The 18472-nt window shown below is 35.6% G+C and overlaps 1 protein-coding gene across 1 annotated transcript; it reads left to right on the top strand.

The window, feature by feature from the left end:
* Nucleotides 1-339: 339 nt before the first annotated feature.
* Nucleotides 340-987, top strand: LOC112800910 (uncharacterized). The gene has a single exon (XM_025843363.3). It carries the CDS (start codon nucleotides 340-342, stop codon nucleotides 985-987), a length of 648 nt encoding a protein of 215 aa, XP_025699148.1.
* Nucleotides 988-18472: the final 17485 nt, after the last annotated feature.

An 18472-nucleotide genomic window follows, 5' to 3' on the forward strand; every position in this document is an offset into this window, starting at 1 on the left:
ATTATTTATTAATTAAAAATAATAATATTTATTAATTATATATATAATTAAAATTGCTCTAATTTATTTATTTATTTATTTAAATAAGTATTAAAATTTTAAATTCTATTTTATATATAGAGTAACTTATTAATCAATAATAAATTAAAAATAAAAGTTCTTGTTCACAATAAATTAATCATTAATTAAGAGATTATCTTAGAAAATCAAAAAAGAAAAATGACTATTTTACATGCAACATATGTCGGTGGCACACACGATAAAAATCAAGTTGAACAAGTGAGAACATCATAATTAACATACATCATTGCTTCAATTTCTTGCTTATTCCAAATACAGATGGGAACAGCAGGTGATGCACACGCAGATAAAGGATGTGCCAAGTTTCTTAAGCTTAATAGAGTGCAGTCACTAGCTTATCAGGACAAAAGCAAATGGTTTCAAGATATGAGACAGAGCCTCAGTCTGACGGCTTCCATAATAGCAACCATCACCTTTCAATCCGCCATCAACCCGCCCGGGGGTGTCGTGCCAGCACCGGACGGTGAGACGCCAATCTGTTTTGCATCTAATCAAACAAACATACAAATTTGCCCCGGGGAATCTGTTGTAGCCCTGATGAAAAAAAAATATTACTTAGGGTTCTTGATATGCAACACCATATGTTTCATATCGTCACTAAGTGTTTGTCTCTTACTGGTGAGTGGCCTCTCTCTGGACAATACATCGGTGACGTGGTTCTTGTTGATTGGCATGTGTATCACTATCACAAGCCTTGTTGTTACTTACTTGTTTGGAGCCATGATGGTTACTCCTGAAATTATTAAAAATGTTGGGAGTGCTTTCGCGGTTATTATGATTGTGTGGGCTGCGGTGTTCGCGCTAGTTAGTTTCCTCCTCATATTACGCTTTGTTTCTAGTAAGAACGAGAAAGTGAAGAAACACAAAGAGCAAGAAACTCAAGAACAAGAATTAGCTAGAGTGTGAAGAGTTCCATCGGTGACCCGTAAAGCTGTTATTTTTAGTAATCGATCACTTGATATGTGTAAAATAATAGATCTGGTATGTACTTTGTTCAAGGCTTCTTAAATTTAATGGTTTTTCTTGTGATGGAAAGCTATCTTCTAAAGTGAAAATGATATGATCAACAAGAATTAATAATCACTTTACCATAAAATAAAATGAGAGAACATATTACTTATCTAATAAAAAGATTAATTGATTCTATTAGCATAACTAACCATCTGTGTAACGGAATTATAATCAGTAAATAGCTACTTTAAGATAGAAAGAGTCCCTCGAACTAAAGCTAAACATAGGAAATGAAATTAAAACAGAGATTGACGAGTGTTGTAGAAAAATACGTATAAGATCGAAAAAAGAAGATATATTTTGACTAATTTACTATTATAACACAAGAATGTTAAATGTAATTTCCCTAGGTCATATGACTCTTAATTTGGATGACTTTTAACCAAGATTAGTAAGAATCAAAGTCAAAAGACAAGTTGAATCACATGTACAAGTGAACACCGTTGAAGTAACTTCAGCAATTTCACTGAGAATGTACACAAGATAGCAATCCTAAAAATCAGAATAAATTAACGAGGATAGAGATTGCAGGCATAAAAGATATAGGACAAATTATGATGAGAAGTAGCATAGCCAGTAAGCAGCTAATAACTGGACTGATTGATCCTTAATTCTGGGATTGTGACTGAATAGAACAATTGATCCTTAATTCTAGCATTGCACATTGCTTAAATAACTTTGTAATAATAGGAGAAATAGAGAACTGAAAACTTTTTATGTGATCTGAGTTTAAGTGCTGCTATTATAAGCATCTAAGATAGAAATGTGCATGCAAAAAATATCCATCTCTAATATCTCTATCACTATATTCTTTATTTCTTTCTAAGAGACAGATCAAATCAAAAGGCACTTCTTAAGAAAATACAACTGAGAGCAACATAATATACAAAGCAGCATATGAGATATAAGCACAATTAAATTGTTTTCGCAAAATTGATTCTTCCCAATCAAGCGAATCGAAAAGAAAAAAGTGGATTATGTTGTTTTCTATTATTTTGTGGATTGTCTGAAATTGTAGAAATCAAAAGATATTTGAAAAAGAAGTGATACAATGCAAAGAAGCTTGGAACCTAATTGGAAATCTTGTGAACAGTCGGAATGTTGAGAATGGAGTGAAGAAGAGTGCCAGGGCTGGGTCAAGTAGTGCAACTGCATGATGAGAATTAGTGGGAGTGGTGGATGTGTACATTTACAAACCGGAAATAAGTTCCTATGATTGGGGTTATCTGTTTAACGAGTGATCCAGTACAAGGGGTTTCAACAGGGGAGAATATGGTGGAAGGCTTGGCTATGAGAGTCTAATCTCTTCTTGAGGAAGTTAATTTGAGGGAGGAGGATCTAAGCATAATGCTAGATAACAAGAAGTTGGTAGGGTGGTTAAAAGGGAAGAGGGAGACCAATTGAGAGCAAAGATTCTTGAAAACAAGTCTAATTCAATGAAATAGTGAGCCCAGAACATTTCAATACAGTATAAGAGTGTAAATGATTTTTTTTTCTGGGTTACCCACGGTATCTTCTAGAAGACAAGCTAAAAACTAATCTATCGCGGATTAAACTCCATTTAAGGATTTGTCGCTTGCTAATGAGTTGCTGCGACATGCACAAGGCGGGATTTGAACCTCCGACACTTGTTTAAGCGGATTAGTGAACTAATCACTAGACTAATCTAACTTGATTAGAGTGTAAATGATTTTAAGTCAAGGTCTCAATGGAAACAAGAAGTAATGGAAAAGGATAATAAGTGGGTGCTTTGGATGAGGATGTAATCAAGGTCTTATGACAATTGACAAGAAGGAGAGTGCTTTGGAATAATAGTTATTAGATGCCGTTGAGTTTAAGAAAATAAAAAAAATAATTTGATGATGATTTATAATCTTGGGTTGAGAGCCCAAAAATTATTTGTGATGTGTGTATTTTGTGTAGAAAATTAAAACAGGCCAAATTACAAAAGTTAACATTTATTCTGTTTTATAGCCCATTATCATTGTGTCTTAAACTCTAACTAAATACTCATATCTCTCTCTTGATTATTACCCACGTGAATAATCTTAAATTATGGTTGAAAAGTTTTAAAAGCAAGCAATGAAAGGGAAACTCAGTTTAGGATTCTATCAAAATGAGAAAGGTAATCACCAAATCCAAGCAACAAAAAAAAATGGTAGTGCAAAAAGTAAAAATTAGATCAAAGGTTGAATCAGAAGAAAAATCAGTATAATACTTTTATTTTTGTGCTACCATCCTAGCTTGTTGAAGCTATCTTCCTCCTGTATGCACTGTTCGAGTAAGATGAAAAAAAAATAAAAGTTTTGTATCTCTACTACAAATTAAATGTCACAATTAAAACTTGGGGCCAAAGAATGGATCAATAGTTTAGATTGTTGAAGCCAAAAGAAAAAGAAAAAAACAAAAACAGCAAGGTAAGGATTCAAGCTAATTGTAATAATTGTTGCTGTCCCATCTCTTATCTGCGTTTCTACTCTGAATTTTGGAGAAGAAGAAAAAAGTCAAAGGTGTTCAACCAAGCTCAAGTTTTGGAAGCTTTACTCATATTTAAAAGGGTAAATAGCAAGGAATTAAAGTAAGGAGGGTGAGCACACTGTTTGGGTCTTTATAGCTTTCGAGCTTAACTTTCTTCTCCTTTATGATTTTACATTGAATTTTCTATTATTCAGTTTTTAACTTTTTTTATTTCTTTTCAATGGAAAAAGGCATTAAGTGAGGTATTAGTAAAAGCCATTGAAAGAAAAGGCAAAGAGAGTATTGATGCGTGAGCATCTTATACCCATTTTCTGCTTATTTTAAGTTAGAATTTATTGAGTTTAAGTATATTTTAGTGTGAAAATCCTCTTTGGATACTATTTTGAGTTGTTTTTGTGTTTTAATTATTTCAGGTAAAATTCAGATCAATTTGGCAAAGTTTTGTGCAAAAAAGGAAGAAAGTGGATGTTGTCAACCCTGACCTTCTTGCCCTCCAATGAGCATAACTTGAATGATAGAGGTCTAATTGATATGGTTCTAGCGAAGTAGAAAAGTCAACTTTCAGAGCTTTCCAACGATATATAATAGTCCATACTTTTCTTCTGGAATCACTGCCTCGAAGGGCTCTAAATGCCGAGCCTGGAATTTAACACCATGGAAGACAGAACCGAATGGGAACTCATTGCGTCGCCTGGTGCCGAATGCCAATTCTGGCACTGAACACCAGAAGTGCGGGTCAACCTCATCCAAATGAGCATCTTTAGTTGGATCTAGTTTTTAATTATTGTTTTATCTCTTATTTTTATAATTTTTATTTACAAACAAAATCTTTTAGATTTAGAATTTATTATTTTATTTTAGTTTCAAATCAAATTAGGTTAGATGTAAAAGGAAAAAGATTCACCCTTTTAGGGAGATCTTCTCACTTCCGTACTTTCACACTTTTCAGAACCCTTGTTTTTCTGTGAGTCATGAGCCACTAAACCTCCTTGGTTAAGGTTAGGAGCTCTGTTTATTTTTATGTATTAAGACTATTGCTTTTCTATTTTAATTAATCTATTGATTTAGTTTCAAGGATTGCTTTCATTTTTCATCTCATGAATCTGGGTAGAACAACAGTATAAACTTTATTCTATATGTGTTCTTGTGATTCTTGAAAGAGTTATCTTGCTTGAACAACAGATTGAAAGCAAATTCCTCCTAAATTGCTAATTACTTGAACTAATTGGGATACATGATGCATAATCCTCTTAACTTTGGGTAATTAAGGTTTTTGTGGCCATAAACTAGAATTGAACTTAACCCTCTAACCTACATTAAGTGACTAAGACATTGGCAGTTGATTTGGGTTAGAGGAGACTAAATCACTAAGACATTAGGGTTTAGTCAATTACAATTTGCCATGAAATGAATCTTGCATGATTAAAATAATTGGTAAGAAAATTTAATCCGGATAAATAAACAACCCCAAAACCTTAACTGCTTTCTCCTATAGATTTCACCTCACTTTTATTGTTTGCTTTCTTACTTTCTGAATTCTTGTTTAATGCGTTTTATAACCCTCAAAACAGAACTTTTCGTTGGCTTGACTAAGTGAGTCATTCGACCATAGTTGCTCAGTCCATCAATCCTCGTGGGATCGACCCTCACTCACCTGAGGTATTACTTGGTACAACCCGATGCATTTGCCGGTTAGTTCGTGGGTATTCAAAATCCGCAACCAAGTTTTTAGCGTCGTTGCCAGGGATTGAATGTGATTGACAACAACTGGTTGTTTGACTTCTTAGATTAGGCCTTTTTGCTTTAATTTCAGTTTATTTCTTTCTTTAATTTTTCAAAACTTTGGTTCTATCTTATTTAAAATTTTTCTTTAATTTCTAAAATTAAGTTTGGTGTCCTCTTAGTTGCTTTATTTTCCCAAGTTATTTTACTTATTAAGTTTGAATTTTATACTCCTTTTTGCTTATTAATTATTTTATTTTCTGAATTATTCAGTTTAGTTTCTTTATTTTATTTTTTTATTTTTGTTTTTCTTTATATTTTATTTTATTTTTGTTTTTTATTTTATTTCTTTTGAAAAGTATATATATATATATATATTAAAATATATATAATAATAATAATAAAAATAAAATTCTTTTTGTTCTTTCTTCTTTGCTTTTCTATTTATCACATGGTGCATTTAATTTTATTTGGTGTTTTGCACTAAGGAAAAATAATGGAGAGAGACCACATGGGTTACCACTCACACCCAATGAGTGATTCATATTATTATGGATGGAGGAACTACTCGAATTTTGGTTGGCAAAGTCAAGAACAAGGAAACGTTAGTGCTCCATATCCCATCTATGAAGAACCATTATCTCCTTTTTATTCATATCAAAAACCACCATCTCCTTATTCATACAAAAAACTATCCTCTTTTTACTCATATCAAGAGTCATCATCTCCTTATTCATATCAAGAATCATCATGTCCTTATTCATATCAAGAACTACCAGCTCTAGAGCTTGCCATGAAAGAATTAAGGAATACTACTCAAAGTTGCATACATGATATGAGAATTAGTGTCAAAAATATAGAGAGACATGTGGAGTTGATTACCAAGCATCAGGCAGAGGAACAAGCAAACTCCCTCTCAAAGGGGTTACATACGGGTTAATTTAATTGAACTATTAATCCAAGAAGTTCTTGATAAAGGGGTCCTTCCAAACACTGCACAACACTCAAGTCTCGAAAAAGAAGAAGAGTTAGAAGTGCAAGAGCAAGACTAAGAGACCCCTATACCAAGTGAAACCCCAATGAAGAAGGAGGTTGTAAGGGAGGAAAAATTATGGAAATTTACATTCCAATGAAGCAATGAGTGGCATAGAAGGTTAGTTCATTGAACCACCAATTCAAGAAGTTCTTAATGAAAGTTACACTCCACCGATCACACAACACCCAAGTCCTAAAATCAGAGAGGTGAAGGCAATCAAGAAAAGTACTAAAAAGAGGATTGTAACCAAGAAACAAAAGACAATATCCATGAAAAAGAGAAGGTCAACAAAAAGCAATCCATCCCCTACCCCAACAAGCAAGGTAAATCAAGCTAATAACAATTAAAAAAGCTTGTTAGGAGGAATTCCAATCCAAGGGCACTAATTTTCTCCTATCCTCCCTTGGAGTCCGTTCTTTTAACCAACTGGAAGAAGAGGAAGGAAATTCAAGAATAGCCATCAAGTTAGTGACGTCAAAAGAATCGCTTTTTAGGAGGCAACCCACCCTTAGTATCCTTTGATTTTGTGTTCATTTTGAGTTTCATTTATTTGTGATTTTTATTCATAGTTTTCCTTGATTCATTTATGTTTGAGTTCATGCAAAGTATTTAAAATAGGACTAGGAGAAATTTGAAGGAAGAACATAACACCATGGAGAGGAGTTCATTCGGGTGCTCTGGTGCTAAACGCTAGGCTGGGCATTCAGCTCAAAAAATGGCACAAATTTTAAGATACTCTCTGTTTGGGTGGCGCTAAATGCCAAGTTGCGTGTTTAGCACCAAAAATGGCTTAAAAGATGAAGTGATTTTGTTTGCGTGGTGCTAAACACCAAGAGTGGCTTTTAGCGCCCAAGATGGCACAATTCGGTGAAAGCTTTCTATTTGGCCGGCGCTAAACGCCGACCTGGGCATTTAGCACTAGAGCCCTCATCCCAAAAAAAAAATTTAATTTTCTTTCCCTTCTATCAGTCTTATATTCTTTTGCATTATTTTTGTTTTTACTCATCCGTGTACTTTCTATGTCCCTCCCCGTTTTCAATTTTTCTTTGCTTAGGGACAAGCAAACTTTTAAGTTTAGTGTTGTCGAGTGAGCTCTCTATTTATCTTATTATCAATGGCACCAAAGGGAGGTAAATTATCTTCTCAGAGGAGATGACCACCTGGATCAGGATGGTTGAGGTGGTTTAGTTTCATTATCTGCTGCTTTATTTATCTTCTGTTTTTCCAGTTACTTTATCGTGCTTTCTGTTATCTGTTTAAATTCCTCTGCATGACTATTAGTAGTATTTTATTATTTTTATAGCTTAGTTATTTAATTTAGTATTTTATGTTTATTTTGAAATATATCTCATGTATTGCTCACTAGGCTTGAAAAATCAAAAGAAAAGGAAAAGAAGTAGTAAAAAGCATGAGGCTTGAGTTATATATTATGAGTTGTTCTGATTACTTTGATGTGGTGATATTGTTTATAATTCTAAATGTATGAATTGAACAGTGCATATTTGATCTTGAAGTTAAGAATATTGATTCTTGAGGTACAGGAACTTAGAGAAGTATTATGGATTCTCTAAACTAAGTAAGGAATTGGTCCTTGAAGCAAAATAAACAGGAAAAAAAGAAGAAAAAAATAAGGAAAAAAATTAAGGTCCAAGGCTTTGAGCATCAATGATTAGGAAGGTCAAACATGATTAAAAGCTCAAAGAGTTGTTTTCCTAATCATATGCTTATGGTGTGAATGTGTCAAGTAATCCTTAAGACAGAGCACTAAGAGTTGAGGCCAAGTGCAATTACATAGTATGCCAAAGGCTCTGAGCACCATTAACTAGGAGAAACTAAAAGAAAAATATCAAACTCAAAAAGAGCTCCCTAGTTATGTGCTTGTGGTGTTTTTGTGTCGAGCTAAGCTTGAGACAAATCATTTAGAGTCACGGATAGGCTCAAGGGGCAAAGCACCAAAGAAAAAAAAAGAGAAAAAGCTCTGTTCAAGGATTAGTCAGAGCTTCAAGAGAAAGAGAGTCCATAATATCATCCGAGTTCTAGTTCTGAAGGATATCAATATTTCTGAGCTTCAAGGGATAGTGAGATGTCAAACCTATTCAGAATTAGAGTACCATAAACCCCACTCAGTGATTAGACAAGAGCTTGAATGAACACTCAAGTCTTAGGTGTTTTTCTCTTCTCAGTCCTATATTGTTATAAGCAACAGTTCAAGTTTGGTGTTGTGATGCGTGAGCATCTTATACCCAATTTCTGCTTATTTTGAGTTAGAATTTATTGATTTTAAGTATATTTTTGTGTTAAAATCCTCCTTGGATGCTACTTTGGGTTATTTTTGTATTTTATTATTTCAGGTGAAATTCGGACCAATTTGGCAGAGTTTGTGCAAAAAAAAGGAAGAAAGTGGATGTTTTCAACCTTGACTTCCTTTTACTCCAACGATCATAACCTGAGCTACAGAGGTCCAATTGATACGGTTTCAGTGGCGTTCGAAAGCCAACTTCCAAAGCTTTCCAATTATATGTAATAGTCTATACTTTTCTTCTGGAATCACTACCTCAAAGGCGCCCCGAACTTGCGTTACCGCACAGGAAGACAGAACCGAATGGGAACTAACTGCCTTGCCTGACGCTGAACGCCAGTTCTGGCACTGAACACCAAAAGTGTGGGTCAACCTCACCCAAACGAGCATCTTTATTTGGATTTAGCTTTTAATTATTTTTTATATTTTATTTTTGTAATTTTTATTTACAAAAAAATCTTTTAGATTTAGAATTTATTATTTTATTTTAGTTTCAAATCAAATTAGGTTAGATATAAAAGGGAAAAGATTCACCATTTTTAGGGGGATCTTCTCACTTACGTACTTTCACACTTTTCAGAACCCTTGTTTCTCTATGAGTCATGAGCCACTAAACCTCCTTGGTTAAGGTTCGGAGTTCTGTTTATTTTCTATTTTAATTAATGTATTGATTCAGTTTGAAGGATTGATTTCGTTCTTCATCTCATGAATCTGGGTAAAATGACAGTATAACCTTTATTCTATATGTGTTCTTGTGATTCTTGAAAGAGTTATCTTTCTTGAACAACAACTTGAAAGCAAATTCCTCTTAAATTGCTAATTACTTAAACTAATCTGGATACGTGACATATAATCCTCATAGCTTTGGGTAATTAGGATTTTTATGGCATAAACTAGAATTAAACTTAACCCTCTAATCTACATTAAGTGACCAAGACATTGGCGGTTGATTTGGGTTAAAGGAGACTAAAAAACTAAGATATTAGGGTTTAGTCACTTATAATTTGCCATGAAATGAATCTTGCATGAATAAAATAGTTAGTAAGAAAACTTAATCCAGATGAATAAACTACTCCGAAACATTAACTGCTTTCTCCTATAGATTTCACCGCACTCTTTTTGTTTGCTTTTTTACTTTCTGAATTCCTGTTTAATGCATTTTATAAACCTCAAAACACAACCTTCTGTTGGCATGATTAAGTTAGTCATTCGACCGTAGTTGCTCAGTCCATCAATCCTCGTGGGATCGACCTTCACTCATTTGAGGTATTACTTGGTACGACTCGGTACACTTGCGGGTTAGTTTGTGGGTATTCAAAATCTGTGACCAAGTATTCATGGAGGACAGCCAAAAAATTAGTTCAATCTCTTTTTTATGTATTTCTGTTTTGTATTCATGATCCTGAGAGAATTTTCTTGCCAAGTTGGGTGAGCACTTAGTGGCTGAAAGTCTAAGGAGTGAACATAGCCAAATCAAGCTTGGATATAAGTTTAGTTTATTCTAGATAGGATTGGGTAGAATCCTAGGGAATTGGTGATTGTAATCTTTGTGAAAGATAGTAAAAATTTTACCACAATTGTGGTAGAGACTGGATGTAGGCCATATTGCACATGGTGGTTGAACAAGGATATATGACTGTGTTATTTTCTCTTCTCTGTTCTATTTCTCTTTTTCATTCGATATGAGACAAAATGAAATCGTCTATTGCTTAATCTATCTCACAGAAATTATAGTAACACAGAGTATCCAAAAGTAACGAGTTTACTCGGTTCCTGTCAACCGTGAAGAGACAAAATAAAATTGTCTCCTATATTATCAACTTAGCAAATTCAACAACAACTCAGTTTTGAATCCATTTTGAAGTTAAAGTGAACGAGTTTAAAAAAGGCCATAGTTCCAACCCCCTTCTCTAAACCATTGATAACCTTCAATTGGTATCAAGAACCCGGTCTCAAGAAATCAAGCTTTGCAGCTTAGAACAAAGATGGCCAATAACATGGATGCAAACATCATGACTTACACACTCATTGAGGGTCAGTCCAACAATAGACCTCCCTTCTTCAATGGCAAGAACTACTCCTACTAGAAGAAAAGAATTTAGATATTTATGTAGTCCATTGATTACAACATTTGGAAGATCATTATGAACGATCAACAAGTTCCAACAAAAACAAGTGCTGAAGAAGTGATGACTCCCAAAGAAGAAGTTGAATGGAACGACGAAGATAAGAAGAAAATGGAGTTGAACGCAAAGACAATCAATATAATGCATTGCTCAATCAGCTTTGAGGAATACCAGAAGCTATCAAGGTATAAAACAACAAAAGAGATTTGGGATAAACTCCAAGTCACTCATGAAGGCACCAACAAGTCAAGGAAACAATGATCGATATGCTAAGAAAGAAATTATGAGATGTTCACGATGAAGGAAGGAGAAACCATCAATGAGATGTTTGAGAGATTTTCGACCATCATCAATAGTTTGGATGCTGTAGGGACAACTCACACTGAACAAGTGCTAGTGAAGAAAATACATAGAAGTCTTAGCAAAGAGTGAAAAACAAAAGCAACTGTCATCATTGAAAGTAGCAATTTGAACAAAATGTCATATGATGAGTTGAGAGAAAAAATACTTGCCTATGAAACCACCCACATAAAGCGTGACATAAAAAAAGAGTGGCCTTGAAATCTAACGTTGATTCATTGGAAGAAGATTTCAATCATAGTTTTTCGGATGATGAAATTGTGTTTTTTCTAGGAGGTTGAGAAGACTCATGAGAAGCAAAGGAAAGAACAAAAGCTCAAGCTCAAAGGAACACAAGAGGAATTTCAGCAAGGTCATGTGCCATCATTGCAAAAAAGCTGGTCATTTAAAGTATGACTGTCCCAGGTTCAAAAAGGAGGACAAGATGAGGAAAGACAAAAAGAATGTACTGACGGTGTCATGGGAGGACTTGAAAAATGACTCCGAGGATGATGAAAAATCCAAACACGAAGCATAAGCTTGTTTCATGGCTGACTGATGAGAGAACTTTTGCGTGGTCTAGAATTCAGAATAAATTTCCGTTGCAAGTATAGCTTCTAAACTAACAAAAGTTCTTTCATACAAACGTTTTGGTTGTCACAAGTAACAAACCCCTTTGAAATTGATAACCGAGTATTCAAACCTCGGGTTGTCTTCTCAAGGAATTGCAGGAAGGTATGTTCTTATTATTGGTTATGAAAAAGTGTGTTTTGGGGTTTTGGATTAAGGTAAAAGGTTAGTTGAATGACAAGTAAAATAAAATAATAATAACTGTAAAATAAACCTTTGGCAAGGTGCAAGAACTAGAAGTCCTATCCTTATCAATTGTGATGAGAATTGGATTTTAATCCCACTTAGTTAACCTTTACTAAACAAAGGAAGGTCAAGTGGACTAATTAATTTGATACCTAAAGTCCTAGTCTTTCCTTTGGAAAGGCTAGAGTTATTGGAACTCAAGTTAATTAGCAACTCCTAATTTCAACCACTGTTTTATTTGACAGCTCAAGCGTCACCAATTACTCAACCAAAGCCAAAAGGGAAAATATCTAAATTAAATTAAAAGCATTCATGTAAATAAAGCAATCAAACTACGTTTAAACATAAATTCAAATTCAACATAAAAGAGTTCATAAATTAAATTAGGAAAATAAGTAAAGGGAATATTAAACTTGGAATTCAGAAGAAAATTGTAAGTTGGAATAATAAAAAAAATCCTAAATCCTTTAAGAGGAATCCTAATCCTAATCCTAAGAGAGAGGAGAGAACCTCTCTCTCTAAAAACTACATCTAAAATAATAAAAAGTGAATTATGAATAGCATGATTATGAATGGATGCATTCCCCCATTTTATAGCCTCTAATATGTGTTCTCTGTGCCGAAAACTGGGTCAGAAACAGCCCAGAAGTCACTTCCAGCGCTTTCTGGTCCGTACAGGTCGTGGCCAAGTGACGCGGAGGCGTCGCCCACGCGGCCGCGTGGATTAAAGTTCGCAGATGCGACGCGTCCGCGTGGATCACGCGTTCGCGTTGCCTAGCGCCAGGGCAACTATGGCATATTATATATCAAATCGAAGCCCTGGACGTTAGCTTTCCAACGCAACTGGAACCGCATCGTTTGGACTTCTGTAGCTAAAGTTATAGCCGTTTGAGTGCGAAGAGGTCAGGCTGGACAACTTAACAACTTCTTCAACTTCTTGTATTCCTTCCACTTTTGCATGCTTCCTTTCCATCCTCCAAGCCATTCCTGCCCTATAATATCTGAAAACACTTAACACACATATCAAGGCATCTAATGGTAATAAGAGAGGATTAATAATAAGCAAATATAAGATCAAAGAAGCATGTTTTCAATCATAGCACAAAATCAGGAAGGAAAATGTAAAACATGCGAATTGTATGAATAAGTGAGTAAAGAGTTGATAAAAACCACTCAATTGAGCATAAGATAAACCATAAAATAGTGGTTTATCAATCTCCCCACACTTAAACAATAGCATGTCCTCATGCTAAGCTCAAGAGAAACTATAATGAGATGAAGAGGAATGATAGAATGTATGAGATGCAACCTATGAATGCAACTAAATGCAAAAATGTTTCTACCTACTTGGTGAAAAAGTAAATAAATCTTTCAAGAATAAATATGAACTGGATTTCACTAATTCAAATCACAAAATACACTACAAATAACTTGCAAGAAGAAGATAGCTCATAAAAGCAGGGAACATAGAATTAAGCGCTGAACCCTTACTTGGTAGTGTATATCACTCTAATTCTCAAGTGTCTAGGGTCAATTCTCTCAATTCTCTACTAATCTTGCTTTCTCTAGCTTGCTCTTCATCTAACAATCAACAAAAATTTAATGCACCAATACACAAATCAAGAGGTCTTTTAAGGGTTGTAATGGGGTTAGGGTCAAGGTAGGATCGTATTTGGCCAAGTGGACTAAAATTTGAATCCTTAATTAACATAAACTTTCCACCTAACTTAAGACAATCCATTTAATTAAAATGCAAAATCTAACTTCCCATTAACTGTGCTTTCCACATGTTCATGCATCCTAACATTGAATTTAGTACATATGCATTAATACCAACACTTACTTTGGGGCATTTTGTCCCCTTTTATTAATTGCTCTTTTCTTTTTTTCTTTTTCTCTTTTTTTCTCTTTTTTATTTTTCTCAATGCATATGATTAAAGTATTGAATGCAATAATATGTGCTCAACTATTATTTTGCACATTTTCACTAAAATATACAACACCCAATTATTCAAACCAAATAATTTCAAACCCAACTTCCCCACACTTAAATCATGAGCACTTTTACTAGTCTAAACTAACCAAGGATTCAAATTAAGGACATTATTGTTTTTCGCTTAGAGTTAGTAATGAGCTAAAGTAAAGAACAAATGGGTATATTAGGCTCAAATTGGTTTGCAAAGGATAATGAAAGGGTAAGGCCATATGGGTAGGTAAGCTTAGTGAAACAAAGGCCTCAATCATATCAGTGCATGCATACATCAAAAAATGGAAATATAGAATTAAGCAAGACAAAAATCACAATTTTAGAGAGAAAAACACACATCAAAAATGAAATATTGGTTGATAAAATGCAACCAATCAAATAGGCTCAAAATCTCACTGGTTTTGTGTGTTCGAGCTCTAAACTATGTTCCAAAATAAGATTTCTTCAAACAAGTTTTTCAAAAATTTTTATTTAAATTAGTGAAATACTATAAAAATTTCTTGAAAAAGAAAATATTACTTTAACCAAGTGGTAAAATATGCACAAAAAAATAAACATGCAATCAAACATGCAAATGCAGCCATGAAAAACAAAAATTAGTGTTGAGAAAGGACTAACTAACCCGTGGAGATCGGTATCGACCTCCCCACACTTAAAGATTGCACCGTCCTCGGTGCATGCTGAGATGTGCAGGTGGATGGGGGTTGTAGTTCCTCAGCTAGTGCTCTCTTGTGTTCTTTTCCTTGCTGATGGTTTGGGAGTAGCTTTCTCTCTTTACCCTTCTTGATGGCCATCTTGAAAGGGGAAAAAGGAAAGTAACAAGTAAAGCTAGGGGATCCAGCAAGGAAGAGAGCGGGAAAGGTGGTAATCAATGCACAGTAAAGAAGAATGATATTAACACATAGTCATGACTACATGTGAAAAGTCATCAATGGAAATATAGTAAGTGCATGTGATGACAGTTAAATGCAAGATGTTTATTGGCATGCTGGCAAAGGCATGAGTAGCATAGATCAAGCATTCGATGTCCAAGTTAGATTACCAAGTCTTTCAAACTAACAATCATGTTTGTAATAACAATTATATTTAATTAATAGAATATAAAAAGGGTTTTGTAAAAAGCAAGCATTTATAGTAATAAATTAAAAGAAATCTTAAAAATAGTGCACAATGCCATACGGGCGTTTTCACAAACACATAGCATTCATGGTGAATAAGCTATTTGAAAATATTAAATTGAACATTCAAGCAACCCTTTAAAAAGTAATATATAATTGTCAAATAATCCACAAAAATATAGGAAAACAATGACCCAAATAAAATTCCAACACCAATGAGAATAATGCAATGAATGAAAGTATGCAATTAAGTAAAAGGAAATGAAAGATAAGAAAAATGAGAAGGGAAAGAAGGGAAGAAGAAGTAAGTACGAAAGGAGGGAGAAAAAAATTAGGATTGGGGAAGAAAAGATAAGATATTTGGCAAACTAGGATAAGTTGTGCGGCGCAAGCGACGCGGACGCGTGGGGCACGCGGTCACGTGACTTGCACCTATACAGATTGACGCGGTCGCGTCGGTCACGCGGTCGCGTGACCCGTTTTATGCCACTGGCGCGAGGGTAGCCTCACGCTCGCACAACTCTCTGTTCAAAATCATTAATTGCCAAATATTGGGTGACGCGATCGCGTGGGGCACGCGGTCGCGTGACTGGCCATTATGAGGATATGACGTGGTCGCGTCGGTCACGCGGTCGCGTGGGAAGAATTGTGCGTTTAGCACCAATCCAACACCACTCTAGCATAACTTTCAGTCGTGCACCTTTTCTACATCGAATTCCAAGGCACGCGGCCGCGTTAGTAACGCGGTCGCGTGGGAGGCGAGTGTTCCCACTCGACGCGGACGCGTCAGCGACGCGGTCGCGTGGGACGATTTATGCCACGGGCACGCCTCCAGCCACATTCTCGCGTGACTCTCTGTTCGATTTCTCTTCTTCGCAACGCACATGCGACGCGGACACGTCAGCAATGCTGCCGCGTCGCGTGCGTGCCTCTTTTTTTTTTAATAATGCAGTATGCAGAATGCAATGCTAATATGAATGTTATGCAAAATTCCAGGTTCAATATAATAAAATAAAATAAAACTCGAAAACAAATAAAACTAAATAAAAAATGAAAAAGGAACGATCATACCATGGTGGGTTGTCTCCCACCTAGCACTTTTAGTTAGAGTCCTTAAGTTGGACATTTGGTGAGCTCCCTGTTATGGTGGCTTATGCTTGTATTCATCCAGGAATCTCCACCAGTGTTTGTACTTCCAGTAACCTCCGGGGTCCCAAACTAGGCATGTAAAGCCCTTAAGAAGCTTCAAACAGATTCTTAGGCTCCGTGGGTGACAAATGTCAGAACAGATTCCAGGATCCCAAACCTTACTTTTACACCCGTTTTTGTCTCGATCTGCATTTTTCCAGCCGGGTGAAAGGTGATCTGAATTCTCACTGCAGTGACCAAACAGCTTCCTAGACCCATTCAGTTGAGCTCTATACCAACCTTTGCGTTTAAACTTTGAGCTTCCAACCATAATGAACCTGGCAGGACAATTCTTACCACTGACCATCTTCCTCTTACTCTTAATGCCACAAAGAGCTCTAAGTTGACCATCTGTCTCCAGTAGTCCATATTCAAGTGGGATTAGAAAGCTAAGGGATATGAATTTTACCCACTTAAATGTTGTGAAGGACGATGGCAACTTAGGGGGAGGGATCTCCAATAACTTTGGCAAGGTGATTTCAAGCTCCACTCCCTTGTGCTTTTTGACAACTTCCACCTCTTTGCAAAATTCTTTGATTTCAACCTCTTCCTTTTGGTAGCTTTCTTCTAATTCAAACTCCTCTTCATTGCTTTCCAAGGGTATGGGAGGTTGTGCTTCTTCTTCTTGAATCTTCATCTCTTGATCAACGTCTTCCAAGTCTTCAACTGTGATATGCCTTGGAGGTTGTACACCCTCCTCAGCATCAATTTCGAACGTCTTGAAAGGGGGTTCTATGACTGGACTTTCCCATGGAGGTTCTGCATCTCCTAAGTCTTCAACCACTTCTTCTTCTTTGATAATTACAGCTTCCTCCACTTGTTCCAGTACAAAGTCATGTTCCGTACTGTCCACTGAAGTTTCTAGTATCTCCGTCATGCTACGTTCTTCATTAGATTGTCCACATGAAGCCATGGGGGTTCCTTGAGTGTCCGAACATTGAGAAGCTAATTGATTTATCGCTTGATTTAATTGGTGAATGGTTGCTTGAAGTTTTGCACATGTTTCCGTGAGACGATCCGTTGAATCTTGCTGCACTTGGCTATCATAAGTAGGATCATAGTGCTCTTGGATTGATGGATATGGAGATGGCAAATATTGAGGTGGTGGTTTTTGGGAGTAATTGGGTTGGAATTGGGGTGGTTCTATATATGGTTCATATGGCTCATAAGGTGGTTGGTATGGTGGTTGAGGGTTAGGGTTATATGGAGGTGAATGGCAGAAAGGGGCTTGTGAGTATGGTGGTCCAAAGTCATGTTGAGGAGAGGGTTCATAGGCATATGGTGGTGGTTGTTGATAATCAAAAGATTGCTCACCATAGCCATTGCCTTGATATGCATCACATAATGGTTGTTGATAGTCCATTTGAGGTGGTTGTTGCCATGAGGGTTGATCGAATCCTTGTGGCTCCTCCCATATTTGATTGTTCCAACCATGGTGCATGTTGTCATTATAATCTCCTCTTCCTGCAACATAATTATAACCAGACTCATAGCAAAAGGGGTGAGAGTTCATAGTAGTGAGAGATAATAAAAACAAAAACTAACAAAAAAGGAAATTTTTTTTTGAAAAATATTTACAATAACCAATAATAAGGCACACGTTTGCAATTCCCCAACAACGGCGCCATTTTGATGAGAGAACTTTTGCGTGGTCTAGAATTCAGAATAAATTTCCGTTGCAAGTATAGCTTCTAAACCAACAAAAGTCCTTTCATACAAACGCTTTGGTTGTCGCAAGTAAAAAATCCCTTTGAAATTGATAACCGAGTATTCAAACCTCGGGTCGTCATCTCAAGGAATTGCAGGGAGGTATGTTCTTATTATTAGTTATGAAAAAGTGTGTTTTGGGGTTTTGGATTAAGGTAAAAGGTTAGTTGAATGACAAGTAAAATAAAATAATAATAACTGTAAAATAAACCTTTGGCAAGGTGCAAGAACTGGAAGTCCTATCCTTATCAATTGTGATGAGAATTGGATTTTAATCCCACTTAGTTAGCCTTTACTAAACAAAGGAAGGTCAAGTGGACTAATTAATTTGATACCTAAAGTCCTAGTCTTTCCTTTGGAAAGGCTAGAGTTATTGGAACTCAAGTTAATTAGCAACTCCCAATTTCAACCACTATTTTATTTGACAGCTCAAGCGTCACCAATTACTCAACCAGAGCCAAAAGGGAAAATATCTAAATTAAATTAAAAGCATTCATGTAAATAAAGCAATCAAATTACATTTAAACATAAATTCAAATTCAACATAAAAGAGTTCATAAATTA

Source organism: Arachis hypogaea, chromosome 5 (genome assembly GCF_003086295.3).
Source record: "Arachis hypogaea cultivar Tifrunner chromosome 5, arahy.Tifrunner.gnm2.J5K5, whole genome shotgun sequence".
NCBI classification, from domain to species: Eukaryota; Viridiplantae; Streptophyta; class Magnoliopsida; order Fabales; family Fabaceae; genus Arachis; species Arachis hypogaea.

Bases quoted from the DNA above. Each gene is read 5' to 3' on its own strand.
- LOC112800910 (XM_025843363.3), top strand. From the start codon at position 340: ATGGGAACAGCAGGTGATGCACACGCAGATAAAGGATGTGCCAAGTTT.